This window comes from Myodes glareolus, chromosome 9, assembly GCF_982192425.1.
Source record: "Myodes glareolus chromosome 9, mMyoGla1.1, whole genome shotgun sequence".
Classification (NCBI taxonomy): domain Eukaryota; kingdom Metazoa; phylum Chordata; class Mammalia; order Rodentia; family Cricetidae; genus Myodes; species Myodes glareolus.
In genome coordinates, this window is record NC_142034.1 from 77,965,158 (window position 1) to 77,989,128 (window position 23,971).

Genomic DNA, 23,971 nt, shown 5'->3' on the forward strand with positions numbered 1-23,971 from the left:
AAATAAGTACAAAAAATGAAAAAGATACAGTGTGAATATAATACAGGGCAGTAAGTGGCTTTTCCCACACACAGCTGAAGAATAGGCTGACATTGAAATAGTGAAATGATAAGCTATAAAAACTCTACAAACAGACAAAGAAAGGCTGGGGCTGGAGCACAATGATAGAGCACTCACCTGCCATGCCCCATGCCCCGGGTTTAACCACAGTGGAGCCAAAAGGAAAACTGGGAATGAAATGAAGAAGTAGAATCCATTGTAGGAAACTGTTGAGTGCTCATTCTCCAATTTCACCTTCTTATCACAGCGGCTGTGGGTTCTTTCCCAGAAGTGCGTGGAGTGGTGGGTCACCCTGTGACACTGCCATGTTCTTATCCGGTGTCTGATGGGATCTCCTTCATGTGTTGGGACCGAGGGGAATGTAGGGATATATGCAGACAAACACTCATCTGGACCGATGGATACAGAGTCTACTATAGGGCAGACCGTCGCTACCAGCTGAGGGGGCAGCTTCTTCAAGGAAATGTGTCCTTGACTATAGAGAATGCCACTGAGAGGGACAGTGGGCTCTACTGCTGTCGAGTGACGAAGAAGGGATGGAATGGCGTACAGAGGCTGACCACCTTACTGCAAGTTCAGCCAGGTGAGTGTGCCTTGCTGCTTTATTTATGTCCTACAAGGGAACATGCTAGGGAACCAAGGTTCTGTTTACTAGAGATTTGTTCTTTTCCTAGAACAAGGAAATGAAGGTGTTTATAAACATGCTGATGATTAAACACTTGCTTTTATTATTTTAATGACATAATCTCGTGTATCTCGGGCTGTATTTTGGTGGCCCTGCCCTCCTGTCTTTCCAGCCTATAGCACTCTAGTACCTGATAATTCAGTTGTATAGCACCTACTTGTTTATTTGCAAGGGCTAAGATCAACCTAATGCAAGACCATGGGCTAAGTCAGGATCCAGGTCCTAAGTGTAGTTGGGACCTTCTTGTTGGTCCAGGAAACTGCATCCACTCTCCGTCCTGAAACTTGCCGAGGAGCTTTATCTAAGCTGAAGTGACTTGAAGGAAAGGCTGTCCTCTGCCTCGGAGTCAATGTCTTGTGACATTAAGTCACCTGTCCTCTACACTGTAAAAGCCCAGCAGCTCTAACCTGAAAAGCAGGCCACGCAGGGTGCTGCTGCACTGATGAGCTGGCTTCCACAAGGGTCAGCTGACCTTGCTGAGCACAGGCCTTGTGTATAGGAGGACGAGAGTTCCCCTCCAGGTCTGCCCTGCCTTGGGCTTTAAAAGAATCCTCACATCTTGTCTTTTGTACAAGGACGTGGCCACGAGGGGAAGTGTTTCTCTCCCAGTGCCTGTGCAGTGGGGACCAGTGGGAAGGTCATGAAAGCCCCAGTTCTTAAATCATCACAGTTTCCACTGTTATGCGGCATCATTTTCATAGCAAGAGCAGAGCCACGAGGATGCAGTTTCTTCTGCTGATGCCCCTAATCTCCTTTGCGAAGGGCTCACACTGACAATTGACAGCAATTCCAGCTGTCTCTTCTTTTAAAATTCAGCTCATCTCCATCGTTTGTCGTTGCTCAGCCTTGGCAGTTTGTTCCTTGTTTTCTTACTGATCTGTTTGTTTTTGACCTGGAATCTCACGGCGTGGTGTGGACAGTGAAGATCTCTCAAGTAGACCAGACTATCCTTGAACTCACAGATCCAATTGCCTTTGTCTTTTGACAGATGAGCTCAAAAGCCTGTTTCACAGTGCCCAGCTGCTTGAAATTATTGGCAGTACGCTGGTATCGAGCGTAGAAACCATTTCACAGTGTTGACAAGTCCTCTGTCTGGCTAGTTAAGGGGTTCAAAAGTGACTCTGTTTCATCCTTAACCACGACTTCTTGTGATTTCCTGTGTATTTTAACATACTGAGCTTCCTCTTCAGATATCTTAGGACCCCCATCAGCTCCTTCGGGCTTTCCCATCTGCCTGGGAGAAAAATGCCCCAGAACAAGAAAAGCAAAGCTCCCAAACTTGTGGCTTCTTTCCTGGTTGTTCTCATAGGGGTCTTAGGACTAGAATGTTCCCATGCTAGCATTTCTCTGTGAGAGATTCATTCTGTCCAGGGAAGGTTTGTATTGTGCTTAAACCTCTGCCCACACAGTAGAATCAATCACCAATCTGATAGTTTGAATTGAATAGTGTGAACAATTTGAATCAAATAGTGTGAACAGTTTGAATCGAATAGTATGAACAATTTTAATAGAATAGTGTGAACAGTTTGAATCAAATAGTGTGAACAGTTTGGATTGAATAGTGTGAACAATTTGAATTGAATAGTGTGAACAGTTTGAATAAAATAGTGTGAACAGATTGAATAGAAATAGTGTGAACAGTTTGAATTGAATAGTGTGAACAGTTTGAATAAAATAGTGTGAACAGTTTGAATAGAAATAGTGTGAACAGTTTTTTGCAGCACAGTCGCACCCACTCCTTGCTATGTTATCAGCAGTGATTTTTAGTGTGACTGGCATGAATATGCACTCCTGAACACCTATGTTTCGGTTCCTGAGTCCAGGACACGTAACTCTCAGGCCCTCTGTAGGAAAGGGACTTGAGGACCAGTGAAATGGTTCAGTGGGTGTCTTAGTTATGGTTACTGTTGCTGAGACACCATGACCATGGCAACTCTCACAAAGGAAAAACTTTCACTTGGGTTGGCTACAGTTTCAGAGGTTCAGTCCATTACCCTCACAGTGCAACATGGTGAATACAGGCAGGCATGATGCTGGAGAAAGAGCTGAGAGTCCTACATCTTGACCCACAGGCAACAGGAAGTGAACTGTCTCATGGGTGTAGTTTGATCACCCGAGACCTACAAGCCTGCCTCCATATTAACTCACACACTTCCTCCAGAAAGACCACACCTACTGCAACAAAGGAACACTGCCTAATAGTGCCACTCCCTTTGGGGACATTTTCTTTCAAACCACAAGAGTGGGTAAAAGTGACTATGGCCAAACTTGATTACCTAAATTCAGTTATTGCAGCCTACATGGGAGAAGATGAGAACCAACTCTCAAGCTGTTGTTTGACCTTAACACATTGGCCATGGAAAATTACACACACACACACACACACACACACACACACACACACACACACACCAGAGAGAGAGACAGACAGACAGACAGAAAGAGAGAGACAGAGAACAACAGAAATGAATGAAGAAATACAATTTTTAAATTTTAACAGTGGGCTGGATTCTACTTCTAGCTTCCTGCATATAACAGGTAAACACATTTCTTTTCCTTCTTTGAAGGTAAAACCTGGCTCGATTCAAATGCCATCACATCTACTGCAGAGCAGAGTGTTCAGAGAAGTTGTTCCCAGTTCCTGGGGTTTATTTTGTAGTCAGCAGAGTTAGCATCACTAAGAGCTGCTTGTGTGGAAGCCGTCAGCGGACACAAGCACTGTGTGCTCCTTCTGGACTCGGTCATGGGCTCTTTCCTTCAGGCACCATTTCCCCTCAACTCCAGTCTTGGCATTCTGTGCACCCCCTGAACATCAGTAAGCTGCTTGGATTCCTGCAGCATTTCTGATTTCTTTTCCTGATTTGTGAATTTCAGGTTAAAACTGCTTTGTCCCAGTATCAGATCTGCAGTGCTTTAAGATCTGAAATCTCTTGGGCGTGACCTTCATAATATACCTAGAAAATTCAATGCCTTGAAGTATTCATACACAGAATTATCAGTAGTTTATAAACCTCCCTATATGCTATGTATATAGAGTATATGGGTATGAGTGCTACATCTATCCATATTTAGACATGAGCCCCATATGTGAGCTAGACATAAACTGTTACAAAATTTTCAGAATTACCCAAATTCTGAAACTCCTCATACCATTTTTTTTGAAAAGATATATTCAACCTGTTTCTCTTAGCTTGGAAGAAACCACAGACAAATTTGTCTCTTCCCTATACAAATACGCCCATCATTTAGTGTTGGGCCTTGCATGGAACCTCTTGTGGGCCAACTAGCCTAGTTAGCCTTGCGATGTAGCACTGTGTGTGTGTGTCCTCTCTAGACTAGAACATACTCAGAGTACAGTCTGTGGGTGAAGTTAGTCACCATTGAGAGGAACACACTCAGTCCCAGTTCCCAACACCCACTCAGTGTCACGGAGACGCTGAGAGAGATGTGAGGATGTGACCTTTCACTTAGAACATGTTTCAGTAGGAATGTGGGCTCCGTTCTCATCTCCATGCTGTCGGTACAGCTGCCTCCTATTGATGAGCTGTCTCCACAGCCCTGCCCTGCCACATCCTAGGTGGTCAATGACAAAGAACAGAAGTTCAGGAGAGGAGCCTCTGTCTGGAGACAGCCTCTACCTGATATGTGAGGGAGGAGGTGCATCGAAAGGTCTTTTTTCTTCTTGTTTGGCTGACCCTTGCTTTTATATTGATTTCGAAATTCAGGAGCCCCAACAAGTTCTTCAAGAAGAGCTACAACTACAAGTACATTCAAACCTATCAATGGACCCAGAACTACTCCAAGGCAAACCAGAACTACACCCAGGAAACTCATCACTACTCCAAGGAAACCAGCAACAACTAAAAAACCCACAGCTACCACAAGGAGACCCTCAATCACTCTAAAGCCCACAACTACTCCAAGGAGACCCACAACTACCACAAAACGCACAACTACTACAAGGAGACCCACAACTACCACAAAACGCACAACTACTACCAGGAGACCCACAACTACCACAAAACGCACAACTACTAAAAGGAGACCCTCAGCTACCACAAAACCCACAATTCCTACAAGGAGACCCTCAACTACTTCAAAACCCACAACTACTACAAGGAGACCCTCAGCTACCACAAAACCCACAATTCCTACAAGGAGACCCTCAACTACTTCAAAACCCACAACTACTAAAAGGAGACCCTCAGCGACTTCAAAACCCATAACTATTACAAGGAGATCCACAAGTGCTCCAAAATCAACAAGAATCTCTACTTCTACTCCTCCACGACCAACAGACATGCAGACTTCGAAACCAGGTAAAAAAATTATGTGTTTCAGCAATCAGAGGCCTTCTCATGGGGTTCTGTAGGAGATACAGACAACAAGGCAGTCATAAGTATGATCCAGGTGAAGGAGTCTTAGCTGGGTTCTAAACAATGACTTCACTATGTCCATGATTCTCCAGTCTTTGTATGTGCACCACCTGTTCTGTAACAATTTGAACATGGAGGACGCCCATCTCTCTATATGAGATTTTCCAGGGATTCAATACTAGCCAGATTTAGGTGAATCATTGATCTCGGATAGCTGATGAGTATGTTAGGAATCTGGGAGAGTGGGGCATGACTTTCTGATGAAAAACTAAAGAAAGAATGACTGACAACTAGTGTCTGGGTAGGCAGACTCGAACCCTTTTCAGATATTCTGAAGTTGGGCCATCCAGCCAAGGCCATAGTGGAGTGAAGCTGATATTCAATGTTTCCTAAACACCAGGCTGCATGCTACATGCTTCACAATGCAATGTTTAATTCTCAGACACTTGTGTTCTATATAGCTGTGATCTGTCCCTCTTTCATAGTGACAGGGACTGACAGTTCATGGTGGAAGTTATGGAGCCAGAAAGTGGCTCAGACTCTCTCCCTGTTCACTTGAGTTGGAAGCTGGTTCTTCTGACTCTGAAGTCATAACTCCAGCCACAGGCTCTGAGATTTATGTTTGAAAGATCTGTCCTGTATTCAGATCCTCACTGAAGAAGACTCCGTTTCATGGGCAGTTGATACTTTCTAGAGTTTTCCTTCAAGGATCTTTCAATTTATTTGTAAAGCAGGAAAATGTAAAAAGATGGTTTTTATACTGATGATTTTCACATTGAATTAAAAGTCCTTAGGGATCTGACATGTTCAAGCTTGGGCTGGAGAGATGGCTTCATACCTAAAAGCAAGCATTGCTGTTGAGGAGATCCTGAGTTGCTTCCAGGCATCCATGTTGAGCAGCTCTCAAATTCCTGTTGTTCCACTTCCAGGGGATCTGACGCCTCTGGTCTCCATAAGCATTTGCAATTAAATGCAATAATGTACACACAGATTACATATGCATATACACAAAATTTAATATAAAATGTTATGCATATGCTTTGTGTGACTCCCTAAAATTTAACTTCACATATGCACATTATAAATTTAGACTTAATTTTAACAGTTTGTTAGAGAAGGGGAAAACTTCACATCCAAAGACAAGATTCGGTCCAATTCTTCTACATCCAGCACTGAGCAGAGAATAGCTCTGAGATACTTAAAGTTTCCTACATCTGTCCATCCTCTGGTGTGGGGCTGAATTCTGACGAGCAGCAGAAGGGTCACAGATTTTTGTTTGGTTTGTTTTGCTAGATCAATCTGATGGGAAGTATTGATTTCCTTGCCTCCCATTGGCCTGTGGGTACACTTAAATAAGAGGGCTCTGAAGTACTGGTCTACAAGCCGAGTTTGCAGAGGGCCCTAGGCGATAACTGGAATGTTAGAACATAAGGATTTGTGAGAGAACCCATTTTGCTCCAGGCAACTGCGAGGATCTCTCGAGATTGGCAGAACTTTTCAAGACTTAGTTTGTGCCTGCATCAGGGGATGGGGCTCATGGGCTGAGTTTGGAGAGAACAAGTATAAGTTCCTGACTCCATGGAAAACAGAGATTTAGAAAAGCAGTGACAGCTGACATGATCATGTGACCAGCTGGAGTGATATTGGTTGAATTCCATTTTGTTGAGCTAGGATCTCAGCTTGGCTGGCATGGAACTCATGATGTAGACCAAGTTTGTCTGAAGTCACACAGGTCTTCCTGCCTCTACTTCTAGTGATGAAAGGTGTTTGCCACCATGCCTGTCAGTGTTGAATTTAATTTATCTTGTTTCATATTTGAGTCACTTTCTCTTATACCTGGAAGGTCATGCTTAAGATCCGAGGTCACAAACAGATTCTAGACTGTAGATGGTGCCTAAACCTAGTCATTGCCTTTGACTCCTTGGGAGTGCGCCCACAATGAGTAAAAATGGAAGGTGAGAATCAGGAGGCCATGGTCAACCAAGTGTACTCATGCTTGGCAGTGCCAGCTTTGGCAGTAACTGGGAGTCCCATAGACCTGTAGCTGTACCATTCACTGTTTGGGCTTTGTGTGTGTGTGTGGGGGAGACAGAGAGACAGAGAGATCAGAGACAGAGAGACAGAGAGAAAGGGAGGGAGGGAGGGAGAGAGAAAGAGAGGGAGAGGGGGGAGAGAGGGAGGGAGAGAGAGAGAGAGGAGAGAATATTCTTCTTAAAAATTTTATCAATTTTTATTGAGCTCTACATTTCTCTGCTCCCCTCCCTGCCTCTCCCCTTCCTTTCTGCCCTCTCCCAAGGTCCCCGTGCTCCCAATTTACTCAGGAGATCTTGTCTTTTTCTGTGTAGTACTCCATTGTGTAAATGTACCACATTTTCCTTATCCATTCTTTGATCGAGGGGATTTAGGTTGTTTCCAGGATCTGGATATGACAAACAATGCTTCTTTGAACATAGTTGAGCATATATCTTTGTGGCATGATTGAGCATCCTTGGGATATATACCCAAAGATAGTATTACTGGGTATTGAGGAAGGTTGCTTCCTAATTTTCTGAGAAATCGCCACACTGACATCCAAAGGGGCTGTACCTGCTTGCACTCCCGCCATCAATGCAGGAGAGTTCCTGGAGAGAATATTCTACGATGCCAGAACAGAAAGGTTAAGATATATAACTTCCTAGATAAATTTAACAAAATACTGGTATTTAGTCTGATGCTCTGCCTGCTTATGGTTTTTGGTCCTGTGATTAAATTTATAATCCACAATAGAAGTTGGGATGAACATGTGTAGCGTCTATAATGAAAGTATAGCATTATTCTAATGACAATTTTCATTCTTTTTTGACAGTTTACACTGAAACTGTGACATCTTCACAATGCCCTTGGAATAAACACACTGTAAGCAAATCCCTTCCTGTGTTAATAATGAGATTCTCATCTATCTTCTTGGAGTCATGTTGAGTTTAAAGAATTTGTAAATCGATTTAGTTCACAGTATTTTGTCTCAAAAGAAGAAGAAGAGATAGAAGAAGAGAAAAAGACTTGAGCATAATTGTCTATTCCTTTGTCATAGGATTCAGGAAGCTGCCACAGGAGGTAGCAAGCTTGGGGATAGCCTAGACTACCAGATCATCTTGAGTTCTATAGTGAGACTGTGTCTTAAAAATCCCAGAAACACAAAGACAATACTAAATTTATGTTAATAGTTCCATTATGAAGTGAATAATTTGACAATAAGAGGGTGTTAATTTTATTTTGATGTTCAAGTTTGTTAGAGATGCCCAACAAATGATATTTTACAAGGCAAGGACATACAATTCAAGGACAAGAGATTGAATGATTTCCTATGGGTAAAAGCCAGGTTAGAATAAAAAGAATGAGCTAACTAGACAAGAATAAATTAACATGTCATATTTGGGTACCCTAGTGCAATATCAGAAGTCATCACACCATGTTGAAAATATTGCTAATTGAGCAGACTTGTGTTGTGTTTAGCACAACCTTGCGTGGTATCTGAACTTGGTTAACTGCGGAATAGTCATATTTACCAGCAAGAAGAAATACTTTAGAATTAAAGTCAAAATGAGAATTAGCAAATCTGGACTCTGAAGCTGTCAATCTGGCTCAGGGTGCATTGAGAGCAGTGCACAGAGACACACCTTGTGTGCTTATGTCTAGGTTTTTAGTTGTTTCTTTATGAAACAGGGTCTGCTGGAGACCTATGATCATGAACCCCGGGACCTCCTGTCGCTAATTCTAAAGTCCTGGGATTACAGGTGCGGACCCCAATGCCTAGCAGCAGCAGCATGCATCCTGAACCTCTAGATCAACCTTCTGAACTCTATCACGTGAAGAGATTGAAAATAACATATTTGAAGATGTATGAGAAAGGATAGCCATTGCTGCCATTCACAATAAGGACAATGTCATGAAGTAAATGTTCACATGGGCATGGTCAACCTGTGAACCAAGCACTCGAAATATGTAGGCAGGAGAAACAGAAGTTCATCATATTGGCTACAGAGAGAGCTCCAGGCCAGCCTAGGGTACATGAGACACTGTCTCAAAACCAACAGACATTACTATATATCCACACAGTGTTTGTCAAGTACCTGAGAATCCCTTGCCTGAGAACCCACTGAACATGTTGTTTGAGGACATAGAGACAGCACTCATAGGGTTTAACTAACTTGTCCATGCTCTCTCTGAGTATGCAGAGGGGCTGAGCTTGTGACTCCAGAGACGAGGCTCACACATGGGTCACACCTGGTCTCTGATCTCCCTTTCCTTGCAGTTAAACCATCCGTGGGTTCTGTTTAGGGTTAAGTGCTAAGCTATTAGAGGGGCCTCACCTGCTGCCCAGTCTATCTCCTGCCTTTTCCAGTGTGTGCTGATCCCTGATCCCCTGCCCCAGGGCACTAAGGGAGATTCTGCATTTCTGTCTGATTACACGGTGGTAAACCATCTGCATTCAGAAGCAGCTTCTTTTGAATGGTTTAAAAAGATGTAGATCTTGTCAGGCTTGTGGGCCCATCTCTTTAATCCCAGCCATCAGGGGGACAGAAGCATATGCATCTCTGCATTAGAGGCCAGACTGGGAGAGAGAGAGAGAGAGAGAGAGAGAGAGAGAGAGAGAGAGAGAGAGAGAGAGAGAGAGAGGAGAGGAGAATTGGACACAGTCTCAAAAAAAAAAAATAGAATCCAGCCTTTTACAAGACTATTAGGATCTGTGACGAAAGACCAGGCTCAGTATCTGAGCTGAGCACAGGCTGAGAACATCAGAATATTGACTAAGAAGGGAGCCACTGTTTTTCTCAATAGAGGAATAACCTACTGAATATTAATGCAGCTATAATCACTCACAAGACATGCAACCATGTTGTAACATCAAACCACATAGAAAACATTTTCATCCTTCTCCTAGACACTTTGAAGTTTGTGTTTTCTCGAGTTGAACAACGTAGTACCAGCTCCGGTTGTTTGGTTTACTTGCATGGTCTATTCTATTTTATTTAAATGTGCCATCTCTCAAAGTGGCCCTGGCTGTCCCAGAACTGCTATGTAGACCAGGCTGTCTTGGAACTCTCAGATAATCTTCTGCCTCTGCCTCTCAAGTGCTGGGAATCAAGGTGCACACTCCACATGCTTGCATATTCCAGATTAGCCACAGAAAATGGAGGAAAACAGTCTAGGTTGAGGTCTGGGGTGTGTTTTCTGCTCTTCTCATTTGGCATCTCTTCGATGATTGATGTTTCCTTAGGAAGCGGTCCCCACACCACACGCCCTGATGATCCCCACTAAGGGCCTCTACATCGGAATCTCCGTGTCTGTTGGGCTGTTGCTTCTCACAGGCGTCCTGATGATCTTAAGTGAGTAGCTTTATCAAGGTCTCATTGTTAGGGATGGGAATGGGTCTCCCTGGGAAATGGTCACACAGTCAAGGAATTTTGACAGAGCAAAATCTTTATACCTAGAATGTAGTGCAAGGCCTCTTTAAATCCACTGAGCAAAGTGGGGTCCTGCTGGGCCTTTAACTTTAAAGCAAAGAAGTCCTGTGCCTGCCTCTGCCTGCTCAGAGCTGGGCCTCACAGGCTAGGAGACTTGTCATATAAAGCAGAGCAGTGACTAGGGAGAATGGTTCCGAGCACAGAATTTGATGGTAGGAAAATGCTTGCTCCACAGCTCTTCTTGCCTAATGGTGTCTTCCCACATTTCTTTCAAGATGGCACTTCCTCTATCTTCTTTAGCCCTGTGGTAAAAGATAGTGCATTTCATGTCTGTTTCCCAGACCGAGGAACTAGAGCAAGGCTTCTCAGCCACTCTGACCGCCTGCAAGGAACTCCACATGCCATGGGGTTCACATTTCGCACGATTTCTATGTGTTCCCCAATCCAGGATACATCTTGTAGTTCCTTCTGGGTCCCAGGGATGTGTTAGGACCTACTGTGCACTGGGATTCTAACTTGGGACATGCCCAGTGAACACTGTTACAGTATGTCATCAGGATTCCTGTTTCATGTAACTTGTAAAGCTTATATACTGGTGGCTCCTTTCCTAAGTACCATTGTTTGTTTGATTTGTATCCTTTGGAGTTTTTGAGACAGGATCTTGTACATCCCAGGCTGGCTTTGAACTTACAGTGTAGCTGAGGCCAGCGTTGACCTTTTTCTCCTCCTGTCACTACCATCCATGTGGTGCGCTTACAAGCATATGTTTTATGCTTCAATTGTTGGCCACTTCAAGAGAAAATCAAACTTAGATTTCCCATAAATAAATTTAATGTGGGGCTGGGAAGATGGTTCGGCACTTATGAGCATGTACTGCGCTTACAGAGGATGTGAGCCCCATTCCAGCTCCTGGGTGAGTGACTCACAGCTGCCTGTAACCACAGCTCCATCTGACAGCTCCAGTTTAGCGGGTTGCTGGACTCTAATGTACATGCTCACACAGAGACAGACACAGACACACAGAGTCACACACACACAAATCCAGAGAGAGAGAGAGAGAGAGAGAGAGAGAGAGAGATCTTTAAAGAAAAAGAAATGAAAAACTATGGAACAATAGTTTGCTGCCCAGGGTAAGATCTGAGCTCTGGATGGATGGCAAAGACCATATAAGATCTATTGCATGTTCTCTCCTAGCCTGGGAATCTGGCTTTCTCCCCATGTGGATATTTATGAGCATTCTGGAACACACATTTAATAGAAGAAGCACATGAAACATTGGGAAGGAAAATTACATGGCTGATGTGAAAGCAGAGTTCCCAGACCTCATGACCCGTTCCTGCTGAGTCTGTGGGAGTACACACAGTGTTCCTGTCTGTGCAGTCCACTCCCCGTGTAAGGCCCTCAGTCATCGACTGTCCCAGAGACCACACGGACCTGTTTCACACGGCTGGACAGGAAATGGGAAACAAGAACATGGCTGTCAGATTTCAGGATGATTCCCGCTAATGTTTGGAATGCAGTTATTCCATAATAATTATTTAAGCTGATCCTGGGGGTGTGTACCTATAATCTGATACAAAAGGATCACAGGACATGGTTAGCTTGGCCTACAATAGTAAGATAATGTCTAAAAGGGGGAATATAAATTGTGCAAAAATACTGCAAATACGTTCACTTCCTTAGCCCAAAGTTGTTTATTCTCCCCTGAGGGAAGGTGGCTACAGGGAGTCTAAAGTCTTTGACAGGAAGTGGAGGGTGAGGAATAAGTGGTGCACACTTCCTGAATTACCTTATGGCAGGAGCCAAAGCCAGTAGAGAGCTCCTTTAGTGACAGTTTTTAGAGGGTCTTTGATCGTAGAGATCATTAACAGGGCCTTGTGTCTCAGGCTGCCTAGAGATTCCATGTTTAGCTTGTTCTCCAGCAGCAAATTGACTAAACTAGACTTCATTGTTTCAGCCAAAGCCCATTTCCCAGTGCCCTTCTAGCACATTAGGAATGCTCTGTGCGGGAGTGCACCAATCCGTGATGAAGAAAAGGTACTTCCTGCGGGACAGGAAGGACCCTCAAGGGAACAGTTCAATTCAAAAGCAGAAACAATAGCCTTGATTAGGAGAAAAGATCATGCATATTACTGATGACATGTTCAATTCATCTCTTCCTAACTGCCCCTCTCCATTGCAGAGTGTCGACACATGAGAAAGAAGAAGCCAGAGATGTAAGTTGTCGCACTGTGTCGATTGCTTTGGAAATTGCAGTCTTGTAGATTCCTTATGTTTTTATCTTTGTTTTCCTTTTCTCCTCTTCTTTCTCCCTCTCCACTTCTTTTTTGATATTTACTTATTTTTAATTAAAGTGTTTTTCCTATTACATTATTTTGACCATGTTCGCTTCCACCCAACAACTCCTCTTGGATCTTACCACTTCCTACCCGCCCTACATTATGTTTTCTCTTTCCTTCAATAAAAGGAAAAGAAAACGTATAAAGCCCATAATACAAAAACGAATATCAACACAAAACAAAAAGACTGCTTTCTGTCAGTTGTCACGTTAGCTCATCTGAGCTTTCTGACCCTAAATTGTTCCCATACATTTGCGTGTGACACTGACCCAAGCCAAGAAAAACTTTGTCCCATCTTCTTTGTAAATGACGGCGCAGGCGCTCTGACGTGGCTGACGATTCTACATTTCAGCAGTAGAGATGGCCAGTGTTCAAATGACAAAACTCCACTCTGCCAAAACACCACCCATGAGTTAAAGTTAGCCTGTTTTCTTCTCTGATTTGCTGCTTCATGAGTTCCAGGAAGCTCACATAGCAGTCCACTGTGACTACCAGAGTGAAAGCACATTCCGTGTGTGACGGAAAAGGCTGAACCACAAATCCTGTCAGGCCTCTCCCTACAGTGCCTGATGATTTTGTGCATATGGTGTACACACGTGTGCCCCAGACTGTACACTTTGCAACTGTTTCCTGTGGAAGAAAAGGCCCCGCTTTGTTGCTTTATACATTTCCTCTCTGTGTTAGTGTTACAGTGTGCAGATGCTATGTAGATTTCAAAACCATTTTTTTTAAATAATAACTTATTTAAATTTTGTTGTGGTAGGAGGTGGTGGTGGTAGTGTGTTTGTGTACACACACGCAGTTTCCATGGTACCTGTGAAAGTCAGAGAACAACTTTGTGAAGCTGATTCTCTCCTTCTGCCTTTCTGTGGGTCCAGGGATCTAGCATGGGTCACCAGGCCCTCCTAACCGTTTCTAAAGGGCCACAGTCCTAATCTGTAAATACAGCAGTCATCCATCCAGCTCTTAAGCCAGTTCCCACATACACACCAATTAGGTAACTTAGCCTGATGTTAGGTATCTGTCTTTTTAGACTTTCTTCTTTTGTGTTCTATTACTTGAGTATTCTGATGGATGCCAGTATGAATTATTTTTTGTTTTGGTGTTTCTTAATTTGTCTGATGTTTATTAAGCAAACTTTTCTATGAATTAAATATCAGGTCCCTGTATGGTGCCATTCATTCCCTGTTACAGTTTTGGGAATGGGGCTGCTTCTGTCCTGAATGCCCAGTCTTGCTGGATCATAGATGGAAACTCTGCACAGACCTGAAACGTGACTTCTTTTCCCAACGATTCTCTCCACAGCTCAGTCGTCTTCCATGCTTATCAGAACGAAACTTTTCAGTCCACAGTGCCCCCCCAAATGGAAGACAAGTTCGTCATTACTGATGACAGTTCTCATTCAAGGAGTAAACCCTAGCTGCCTTCTGAGGGGTCATCATCCCGAGACTGCGGAAGAAAGGAATGGGTTATAACCACACTGCTGTGTTCTTTCTGTGGCGGTTCATCCGATGGCCCTACTAGGGGCAAGAGTGAAGAGGGCGGCCCTGTAGCTGTCCATATGCACAGTCACTGTTAATATAGTTCTCAGTCTTGCCAAACATGAACACTTCAGAATTTCTTGTGTTCTTCACTTGCCATAAATTGTGTCCTTGAGGTCTAAGATACTTAGCAGTACTCTGTACCTGGGGAGTACTCAGTACTCTGGGCAGTACTCTGTACCTGGGGAGTACTCAGCGCTGTGGGCAGTACTCTGTACCAGGGGAGTACTTAGTACCCTGGGCAGTACTCTGTACCTGGGGAGTACTCAGAACCCTGGGCAGTACTCTGTACAATGTGTCAGTACTCTGTATCCTAGGGAGTACTCAGCACCCTGGGAAGTACTCTGTACCAGGGGAGTTCTCAGCACCCTTGGCAGTACTCTGTATACCTGGGGAGTACTCTGTATACCTGGGGAGTATTCAGTACCTTCTGTCAATGTTGCTGACTAGACCTAAAAAATAACCCTGTAAAACCTAAAATGTAGCAAAGACAAAATTGTTGTGTCCTTGAGAAACAATCATTGGTATTGCCTCAGGCTGACTTGATGCCCAGTGCTCCTATTCTCACCACTGGGCTCTGAATCAGGAGCTGGAAGGAGGCAATGCAGAGATGAAGGGGAAGGGGGAGCAGGACGCAGGCTCTGCCTGAGAGACGTCCTACTCCAGGTGTGACAGAGTTGGGACTAGCACTGCCTTCATTCAGAGTTCTAAATTTATAATTGTCTCCAGGTCATATTTATAATTAAATTTATTTCAGGAAGACAAAGTTCTTTTCATAGTGAATCATTTCGTCACAATCAATGAAATACTTGGTTTTGCTAAGAGTTAACAAAGGCTGTTGTATTGACATCTTCATTAACAGTCTGACTGCTGGTAAGATCTGCTTTCCAAGGCAGTATTAATTTCTATATAAGTTTTCTGCCTTCTGAGTGCTGGCTCCCCCCAGTTGTCCTCTTATCTCCACATGCCCTCCATGGCACTGAACACACACACACACACACACACACACACACAGAGAGAGAGAGAGAGAGAGAGAGAGAGAGAGAGAGAGAGAGAGACTAAATAACTAAAATGTAATAAAATTTAAAAATTTAAATAATAAAGTAGAATCAGGTAGAAAAGACCAAGGATTAAGTGCTGATTTATTGACTTATTTGATGATTTACCTAAAGCACCGTTTGTACTATTTGCCAAGAATGACTTCACTTGTCATCGCAACAGAACAATCTGGACAAACAACTGATGCAATGGGTCATTGGCCTTGACAACCTATGGACTGTCACCTGTGTTTCTGTAAACTCTCGCTTGCTTGTCTGCCCAGTTTGTATTATTTTATAATTACTGTGTAAATGTCTGGTTGCTTTCTACCCAAGAGAGAAAAAAAATGTGTGGATGTGGATAGGAGGGGAGATTGGAAGTATCACAGGGGAGTTGGGGGAGGAGAAATGTTAATAAGAATAGATTGTATAGAAAAAAATATTTTTAATAAAAAAATGAGACTACTAACTGGACCCAGCAAGGAAGCCTTTGGTTCTTCAGTGGCGTCTCCTGTCTTCCACTTTCATTGGAGCTTAAGTACATATTCTAAGGAGAGTCCCACAACAACAAGACATGGATAGGTGGCTATCTTCTTAAATGAAATGGTACCACATCTTATGTGGTATATCGTGTGGACATCCAAAGTTAATTTTGAGGCAGGGGACATTTTCCTGAAACAGGAAAGTCAGAGGTTTGCGTGATCGTCCTCACATGGAAGAAGAAACAGAGAACCAGAGAAGGGAAAGGCCTTGACCCAGGTCACCAGGTTAGTTCATGACTAATGCAGAATCTTAGCACATAATTTCCCAATATGATCAAAAAGGCTTGTTTGGCCAGACAATGTGATACATACTTTCAATTCCAGTCTGTTGCATGTGAGGTCAGCAGTCTACCCCTCAATTACATTGCTAGCCCGTGTGCTATAAGTCTTCAAACAATAGAGCATGCATAAATATACACCCACCACAAACTTATACAACCCAGGGGTTCCCAGTGCTGTCCGCACCTGGGGAGGAGATGTGGAAAAGGAGAACTCAGCTGTAACTACAGAGATGATGATGCTTCTGTTTGGAGTCAGGGCCTGAGCACTTCTTGCTATGACATTCCCCATGTGACCTCATGATAAGACTGGGTCTTGAACCTCTCTCTGGTCTAGGCCTTTTGTTCCCTTCTCTAGACTACGTCCTTGTGTTTGAAAGCACATGGAAGGTACATCATTGACCTTCACAGATGAGGCCTCTTCATTCTAGGCCTTCGCATGCCACCCCCAGGACTGTAGCTAGGGAAGTCAGAGGTGATAATAATCCATATGTGTATTATGATAACACGATCCTCAGGTGATTCTTAGGGACAAAGAGGACATGGGAAGGCCTACTCACCTGGTCTAATGACCAATTTTAGGCTTAATTTTTTTTATCATTCCCTACACCCAGCAGGAGTAGGTCCCACGGTCAGCTAGAGTCACATTCTCTATGGTCAGGGACACATCTCCTTTGAGGAAATTCCCCTTTAGCTGGTATCTTCTGGATTCCTGATATGTCACATTTCTTTCATCAGTGCCGAGCACCCAATTGACACACGGTGACCAAGGACAGGGTCCCTTGCCCCAGCACACAGGCACAGGTGTCCCATGGGCAGGTAGAGTGTAGTCGCAGGGCAGATACACATTCTTACAGACCTGACTATAACTGCATCTTCCAAAGACCCTACACAGAGGAGCGGGAGGGGGAGACGGTGAGGGAGTGGGTCCATTTCTGTTGGTAATACATCATAGAATCAAAGAGGGAACTCTGGCTGCCCTGTTGGGAAGAGGATTGATTGTGCCGAGATTCTCTAACTTGAGAGGCAGCAGAGAGTCCTGTTCAAACACCTATTATCATTGCCCATGCCTCCAATCCTGGAGTTTGGCAGCTGGAGACAGGAAGATCCCAAATTAGAGACCAGGCCGAACTATAGAGCAAATTCCAGGTAGCCTAATTGATGAACTTGTTTCTCAAAATAAAATAAAATAAAATAACAGGCCAGAAATGGTGACTTATGCCTATAACCCCTGTCCCAAGGAGTCTGTGGCAGAACTGCAGTGAGTTTGAGGTCAGCGTGGACAACCTTTACTCATTCCCTAAAATGTCTGCCTCCATTGGTCTGAGGCGAAGCATGGGAATTTGAATGTCTCTCATTTCCCATGTGTTGTGTGTCCCTTACTCCCCATCCACTCTCAGAACTACAGGCCTCAAAGAGAATTGTTAACAGTTCATTTAAGAAGAAAGCCAGGGCTATTGGAGTCAACACTTAGAAAAATTGACATCATGGCCAGGAAAATGGTCCACCTATTTGGACTAGGTGTCTGTTCATTAACAAAGGAAAGATAACCTCATCCTCATGCTCTCTCTTTTTTCTCTCTCTCTTTCTCCCTCCCTCTCTTCCTCTTTCCCTCTCTTTCCCCCCTCTAGTGAATAAAACCCCCTAAAATACAGACCGAGTAGCTTGCATACTTGAAACTCGTCATATGTTGTATTTAAGTTTAAAATAAATTCCCCTATAATAACTCATCTATATGATCAAGCGTTCTAACCACACGAAAGGTACTTGAAAGCTGGGAGTCCCTCTACCAACTCTGCTTATTCCCCAGCTCCCTCTCCTAGAGCCCAAACATTTAAAAGTGTCCACACACTGCGGATCCCTGGCAATGCTTGCACACATAATTGGGCACCTTGGTTTTCTCTGTAACATTGTGATTGCCAGCACCTACATCATGTGGTTCAATTGATCTCTCTACTTATATCATAGATACCTCAGATTTACTTACCCGGTCTCCCACTGTTGGCATTTAGGTTGTTTCCAAACGTAAGCTATTACAAAGATCATCACTACACCCACTGTGTATCTCTGTGAAATAACCCTCCTCCATCTGAAAAGGCCCGGGCCAGCACTCACTAGTAAGTAGAAGCAGCTGCAGCGGGAAAGATGTGAAAATGTGAGTTGGCAGGGAAAAGCGAAGGCCAGCTCTGTGTGGGCAGCTTTGGCTCTCCAGTTAAAATGGTGCTTCCTTTAGCTTCTGTGTATCCTCGAGCTCAGAAGACCGGTGGAGACGGGAGAATTAAAAAGTTGAAGGTAGAGGAGCTACATAAGCCAGTCACAGGTCATTCTGAGCAATGAGACACTGACTCCAAAATCAAACAAATCAAGGATGATGGTCCACACCTGTACTCCCAGCACTCAGGAGGCTGAAGTAGGAGGACTACCATGAGTTCCTGCCCAACCTGGGCTGCATAGTAAATTAGAGGCTAGCCTGGGATACAGAGGATTGCAGAGCTTCCAGCTCAGGTGGTCGGAAGCGGAGTCTGTTGTCTTGCTGCCAGTAACTGTATACTGGGGTCTCGCTTATTCATGCACAGAACCACTGCCATTGGGGAAAACTATGGATCATTTCTGTGAACACGAGCTAATGGAGATGGACAATCAGAAAAATGGCCACTGTTGCCCATGAAAATATCTCATCTAGCTGGGGTCTGAGCTAGGTGCCTGTTCATTAGCCAGGAGAGGAGTGAATGAAACACCACAATACAGTGAACATTAACCTTGACAAATAAGCTGGTACATTTCAAACTGCTGGGGTCGCTTTAATGTTCAACATTAGTTCCTTTCTATACATTTGTATGTACACATCTATGTAGGAAAGCAGTCAGCCATATCAAATGTGCATGAAACCATGACTCCCTTTCCATACGCTTCCCAGTCCATATTTTTCACTCTAAGCCTAAACATTACAACATTCTCCACACACTGCTGTTGCCTGACATTGTGTGCACACACAGAAGCTGACTGTGTGCACGAACCTGCATCTTGATTTTTCTCAGTAGCACTGTGACTTCTGGCATTCTGTACCCAGACGATTAATCAGGACCATGGCTTATATCATGAATGTATCACATTTATTCCCTACTTTCCCATCAGTAGACATTTAGCATGCTGCCAACCATCCTTGCTATGACCATCCCTGTATCTCCCTCCTGCCATCTGTGACTTACTGATGTCACCACTGCTCAGCTGTGAGCTGAGCTTGCACAGAAAGCTCTTCAGTAAAAAGTAAAAGGAACGGGGCAGCTCTGGGAAGACTGTTTCCTACCTGTTTGTTCTATAATAGATTTCTACATCAGCACCTTTGCTGGGCTGCAGCAATATGGTTATGCCAAAGTTAATCACTTGATCTTAGCCAAACTCTCCCGACCTGCTGTTGGCTGAGCTGTGGTGGAAGGTAGGCTCAGTGCAGAGGGTGAGGGGCTTCAAGGCCTGTCTGCTCCAGGCCTCAGGGATTTCTCTGCAGTTTTCACTGTTCTTCCAAAAGTGATATCAACCATCCTCCCCAGGCTAAGAATTCCCAATACACATGCAGAAGCCTCACCATCCTGGAAGCTCAGGTAAAGACTCTGAACCTGACATCCACACCCTTCTAGCTGCTTCTTTCCAGTCAGGCTGTCACAGGACTCTCTGGGCAGGGCAGCCTGCTGGAAGCTAACTGCTTCCAGTATTCCTGGAAGACACAGATCTCCTTGGATTGTTTATTTCCCTGTTGCTGTTGTTCAGCTCTTTATCCTGAGATAATCTGGGTCTGCGGCAGAATCACGTGTCCCTGTAGCCATCTAGTTCTTTCTAAAGCCTGCAGTGTGTACACACCATCGTACCTTCATCAAAATAAGGAAACTGGCATGATCCATAATTCTCACTGGGAGTCCAGGGATTGGTTTCTCAAGTTAGAATGCTTAAGTTGGGTGTGGTTGCTCATGAATGAAATTCAAAGCGGGCAAGTGAAAATCCAGTACTGGGCAGGGAGATTGCCAATGTGCTTTCATCCTGGTCTACAGAACAAGACCCTGTCCCAAAAAAAGAAAAAAAAAGTAGGTGGGGATACAGATCAGTTGTATAAATAAATAAATTAACTAAGTAAATAGATAGCATGTAAAGATTATGCTCATCTATCCTGAAATACTAAAAAATAAGACATAGAGAAGAAAAGACAACATGGACTCTGGTGGCCCGGAACTAGAGCGGATGGAGAGTCTAAGACCAGGCTCGGCTACAGAGACTTGAGACTCCTGGGTTACAAGAAACCTCATCTCCAAACAAATAAACAAAACTCCAGCCAGGCTGCATTAACACAAATAGAGTCTAAGTTAAACACTGACTTTCCTCATTCTCCCTTCATTGAGCATTAGACTCCCCAGGAGAGATCTACATAATTGCTTTCTACTTCTTGACTGGCACTGTTTGGTACTAATACGATGAGGACTACGTAAGCAGTTTTAATTTTCCTCTACACATACTAAAAAGAAACAGGTGCTAGGGGCTGCAAGATGGCTAAGTAGTCAGACATACTTGCTGCACAATGACAAAGGCCAGACTGAGCATCCCAGCACCCACCTAAGAAGACACCAAACCAAGGACACATGATTCCCAGCCCTGAAATGGGGGGAGGGGGACCCAGGGAAATGGTGGTCTTATGGCTTCCAGTTTACCGAGAAAATATGAGGTCCAGATTCAGAGAGAGATCCCGGCTCAAAATAACAAGCAGAGAAATAGAAGAGGACACGAGACACCCTCTTCTGACCCATGTATTCATGTACACAACCCAACACAAACACATACTTGCACATCCACAGAGAAATGAAAATAATAAGAAAGTAAAGCCTCCATTTAACATATATTAGTATATTGGTGAGTCTTCTCAAATACTCAAATAATACATAAATGTAGAACTTCAAGGTCAGAGAGATGGTTCCGTGGTTAGGAATACTTCCAGCCCTTGTAGAGGATCTATGTTAAGTTCTCAGCACCCACATGACAGCTCATCCCATGTAGCTCCAGCTCCAGGGGATCCAATGCCCTCTTTTGGTGCCTGTGGGATCATTCATACACATGGTGCATGTACATACACTCAGTCCTTCCCACTCATATTAATACGAAAAATTAAAAAGGTTTAAAAAGAAAATTACTTTTTAAAACAGAGAACTTTAAGTCATTTTGCTTCACCCTGTTCCTCTACCAGGTACTTTGAAGAGTCCTATGGTTTCTCCCCCACACACACATTTCAGTTCTACAGACATATGAATGTAGATATGGTGCTATTGATTTACCGTGTTTTGCAAAGATGGGTTCCTGGAAACAAGCTAGTAGGTGTTGCTTTTCACTTACATTTTTGAAGTCTTCCTCCCCCCCACAAAGTTGTCATTTTTAATAAGAGTGTGGCGACCCATTCCCAGAGTAGGGGTGTGCAAAATACACCAGACGCTTTGTACAGCTGCTCTTGGCGAGGGCCATTCAGACCCAGGAACAGTTCTTTATCAGATGATCATCCTGCCTGGGGATGTAACTCACTTCTAGAATATTCGACGAGTGTGTAAGAAGCCCTGGGTTGGATCCTCAGCACAGCAGAACCCAGGGGTCATACTCACACCTGTGATCCCAGCACCATGGAGAGAAAGTCACAAGTTCAATGACTGCTCGGTGACAAAAGAGTTTAAGGCCAGCCTGCATTACATAGTGAGACCCTGTCTCAAAATGAAACAAGAAATACAGACAGCAATAACAACACCTACATCAAAACTTAAAGAACTACCCTGACTTAAATGACTATCCTTTATCCATTCGGTAAAGCCTAATGTTTTTAAATCTTCTGGATCCTTCTTTCTCCCACAGAGGGGTGTGGAAGCAGCACCTTTACATCCAACTCCCCGGGTGGTGGTGGTGCACGCCTTTGACCTCAGCACTCAGGAGGTAGAGGTGAGTAAATCTCTAAATTCAAGGCCAGCCCGGTTCACAGAGTGAGTTTCAGGACGGCCAAGACTACACAGAGAAACCCTGCCTCGGAAAAAAAAGGACACCTCAAGTGAGATGATGACGATCCAGTACAATTCTCACCTCAAAACTGTCCAAGGCATCTTTAGGAAGACCATACAATGTTGGCTAGTAAGTTTATAATTTGGTTTAGGGGAATGAGGACACCCTCCAAATTCATAGTTCCTTCTGGAAACGCTCTTGTTCGAACAACATAGCGCCCTCTAGTAGCCAGACGGGGAAGTAGCACACTGTTTCCCATCTTACTCAATGCCCACACTCTGGGTGCCTCCAGAGACAACTCAGTAACAACTGAAAGGTGCAACCGCGGATGGAGATGCTTGGCTTCAGCTGTTTCAGAGATCTCATCTCACCACGCAGCCGTGGCTGACCTGGAACTCTCTGTAGACCATGCTGCCGTACAGCACAGGGATCTGCTTGTTTCTGCTCCCCGGTGCTGGGATCAAAGGTGCGCACCACCACCTCCGGCTCTCCTAAACTCTGGGAAGCAGTGGCTGGGCTGGATGTATTCTTCCATGTTTCATTCCGAGCACGGGCTACTAGTAAACAGTTTTTAGAAAGATGTAAGTTGAATGGAATCCAGGGGATATAATGAGTCAGGTGTCCCTTCTACTCTTGCTCCAGGGACTCCTGTTCCTACAGTTCAGTCTTCTTTCCCGAGTGTGGTTTATTCACTGTAAATTGAGAGTGTTGGTCCAGGTGGTAAGGTCCCGGTCTCCAGCCCTCTCAGAAGCAGCAGGGTCCCCAGGCCTAGAGTCACACCTCAGATGAAGATCTTCGCAGCTTTGGAAACCCAGGGGCGCATTAGCCATGCTCCCATTCCCTTGAGTTCTCCTACAGTCTGTTTACGCCAGTGAGTAGATGCTATCTCGTAGGTGGATTGGAGAACTGGACAGACTTGACCCTCACACAAAACAGGTGAAAGTGTGGCCGGGAAATAAGGATGGAATTCTGGGAGAGTCCCGTCGTTATCTACCGGCAGCTCTGGAAGAATCCACCAGCAGCCGAGGAGTTTCTCCTTCGAGGAAAAACTAACAAGACGCTGTGACTCTCCTACCTAACTGGTAAGCACGGTCTTCTACAGAGTCATGCTGGGGAGAAGCCATCAGGATGTTGTAATTGGATTTACGGGATTACATATGGGATTATCGGACAATGATGACTGAGTCTCTAGGCATTAGGACAACTTAATATCCAATACAGTTCTTTGGATTCTTGGAGGTAGATCTTCCTTTAAGTGGGATAATAAACTTTCGTAGAAGAGTTGTTCATTTACTTATTTATTAATTTATCTATTTTATTTATTTTGGATCTTTGAGGTAGTTTTTTGGTTTTTTGTTTTGGTTTGGTTTTTGTTTTGTTTTGTTTTGGTTTGGTTTGGTTTGGTCTGGTTTTGGTTTTGTTTTGTTTTTTTTTTCCACAGCCTTGGCTGTCCTGAAACTCACTCTGTAGAACAGACTAGCCTCAAACTCACAGAGATCTGCCTCCCTCTGCTTCCTGAGTGTTAGGATTAAAGGAACGGGCCACCACTGCCTGGCTCATAGCTGAGCTATTAAAGCCTTCTTAAAACAGATTAACATGAGAAATAAGAAGAAAGCTGTAGAAAACAGTCTGGTACTCCTGGATTAATCCCTAT

General features: G+C 44.1%; 1 protein-coding gene across 1 annotated transcript in view; it reads left to right on the forward strand.

The window, feature by feature from the left end:
• Window positions 1–23,370, forward strand: part of LOC125401506 (uncharacterized) — a 110,017-nt gene extending 86,647 nt beyond the window's left edge. The window contains exons 14-19 of the mRNA XM_087909589.1: window positions 309–643; window positions 1,734–1,792; window positions 4,943–5,064; window positions 8,192–8,264; window positions 8,824–8,894; window positions 23,211–23,370. Coding sequence (XP_087765715.1) covers window positions 309–643; window positions 1,734–1,792; window positions 4,943–5,064; window positions 8,192–8,264; window positions 8,824–8,894; window positions 23,211–23,370 — 820 coding nt within the window. The remainder of the gene's footprint in view (window positions 1–308; window positions 644–1,733; window positions 1,793–4,942; window positions 5,065–8,191; window positions 8,265–8,823; window positions 8,895–23,210) is intronic.
• Window positions 23,371–23,971: the final 601 nt, after the last annotated feature.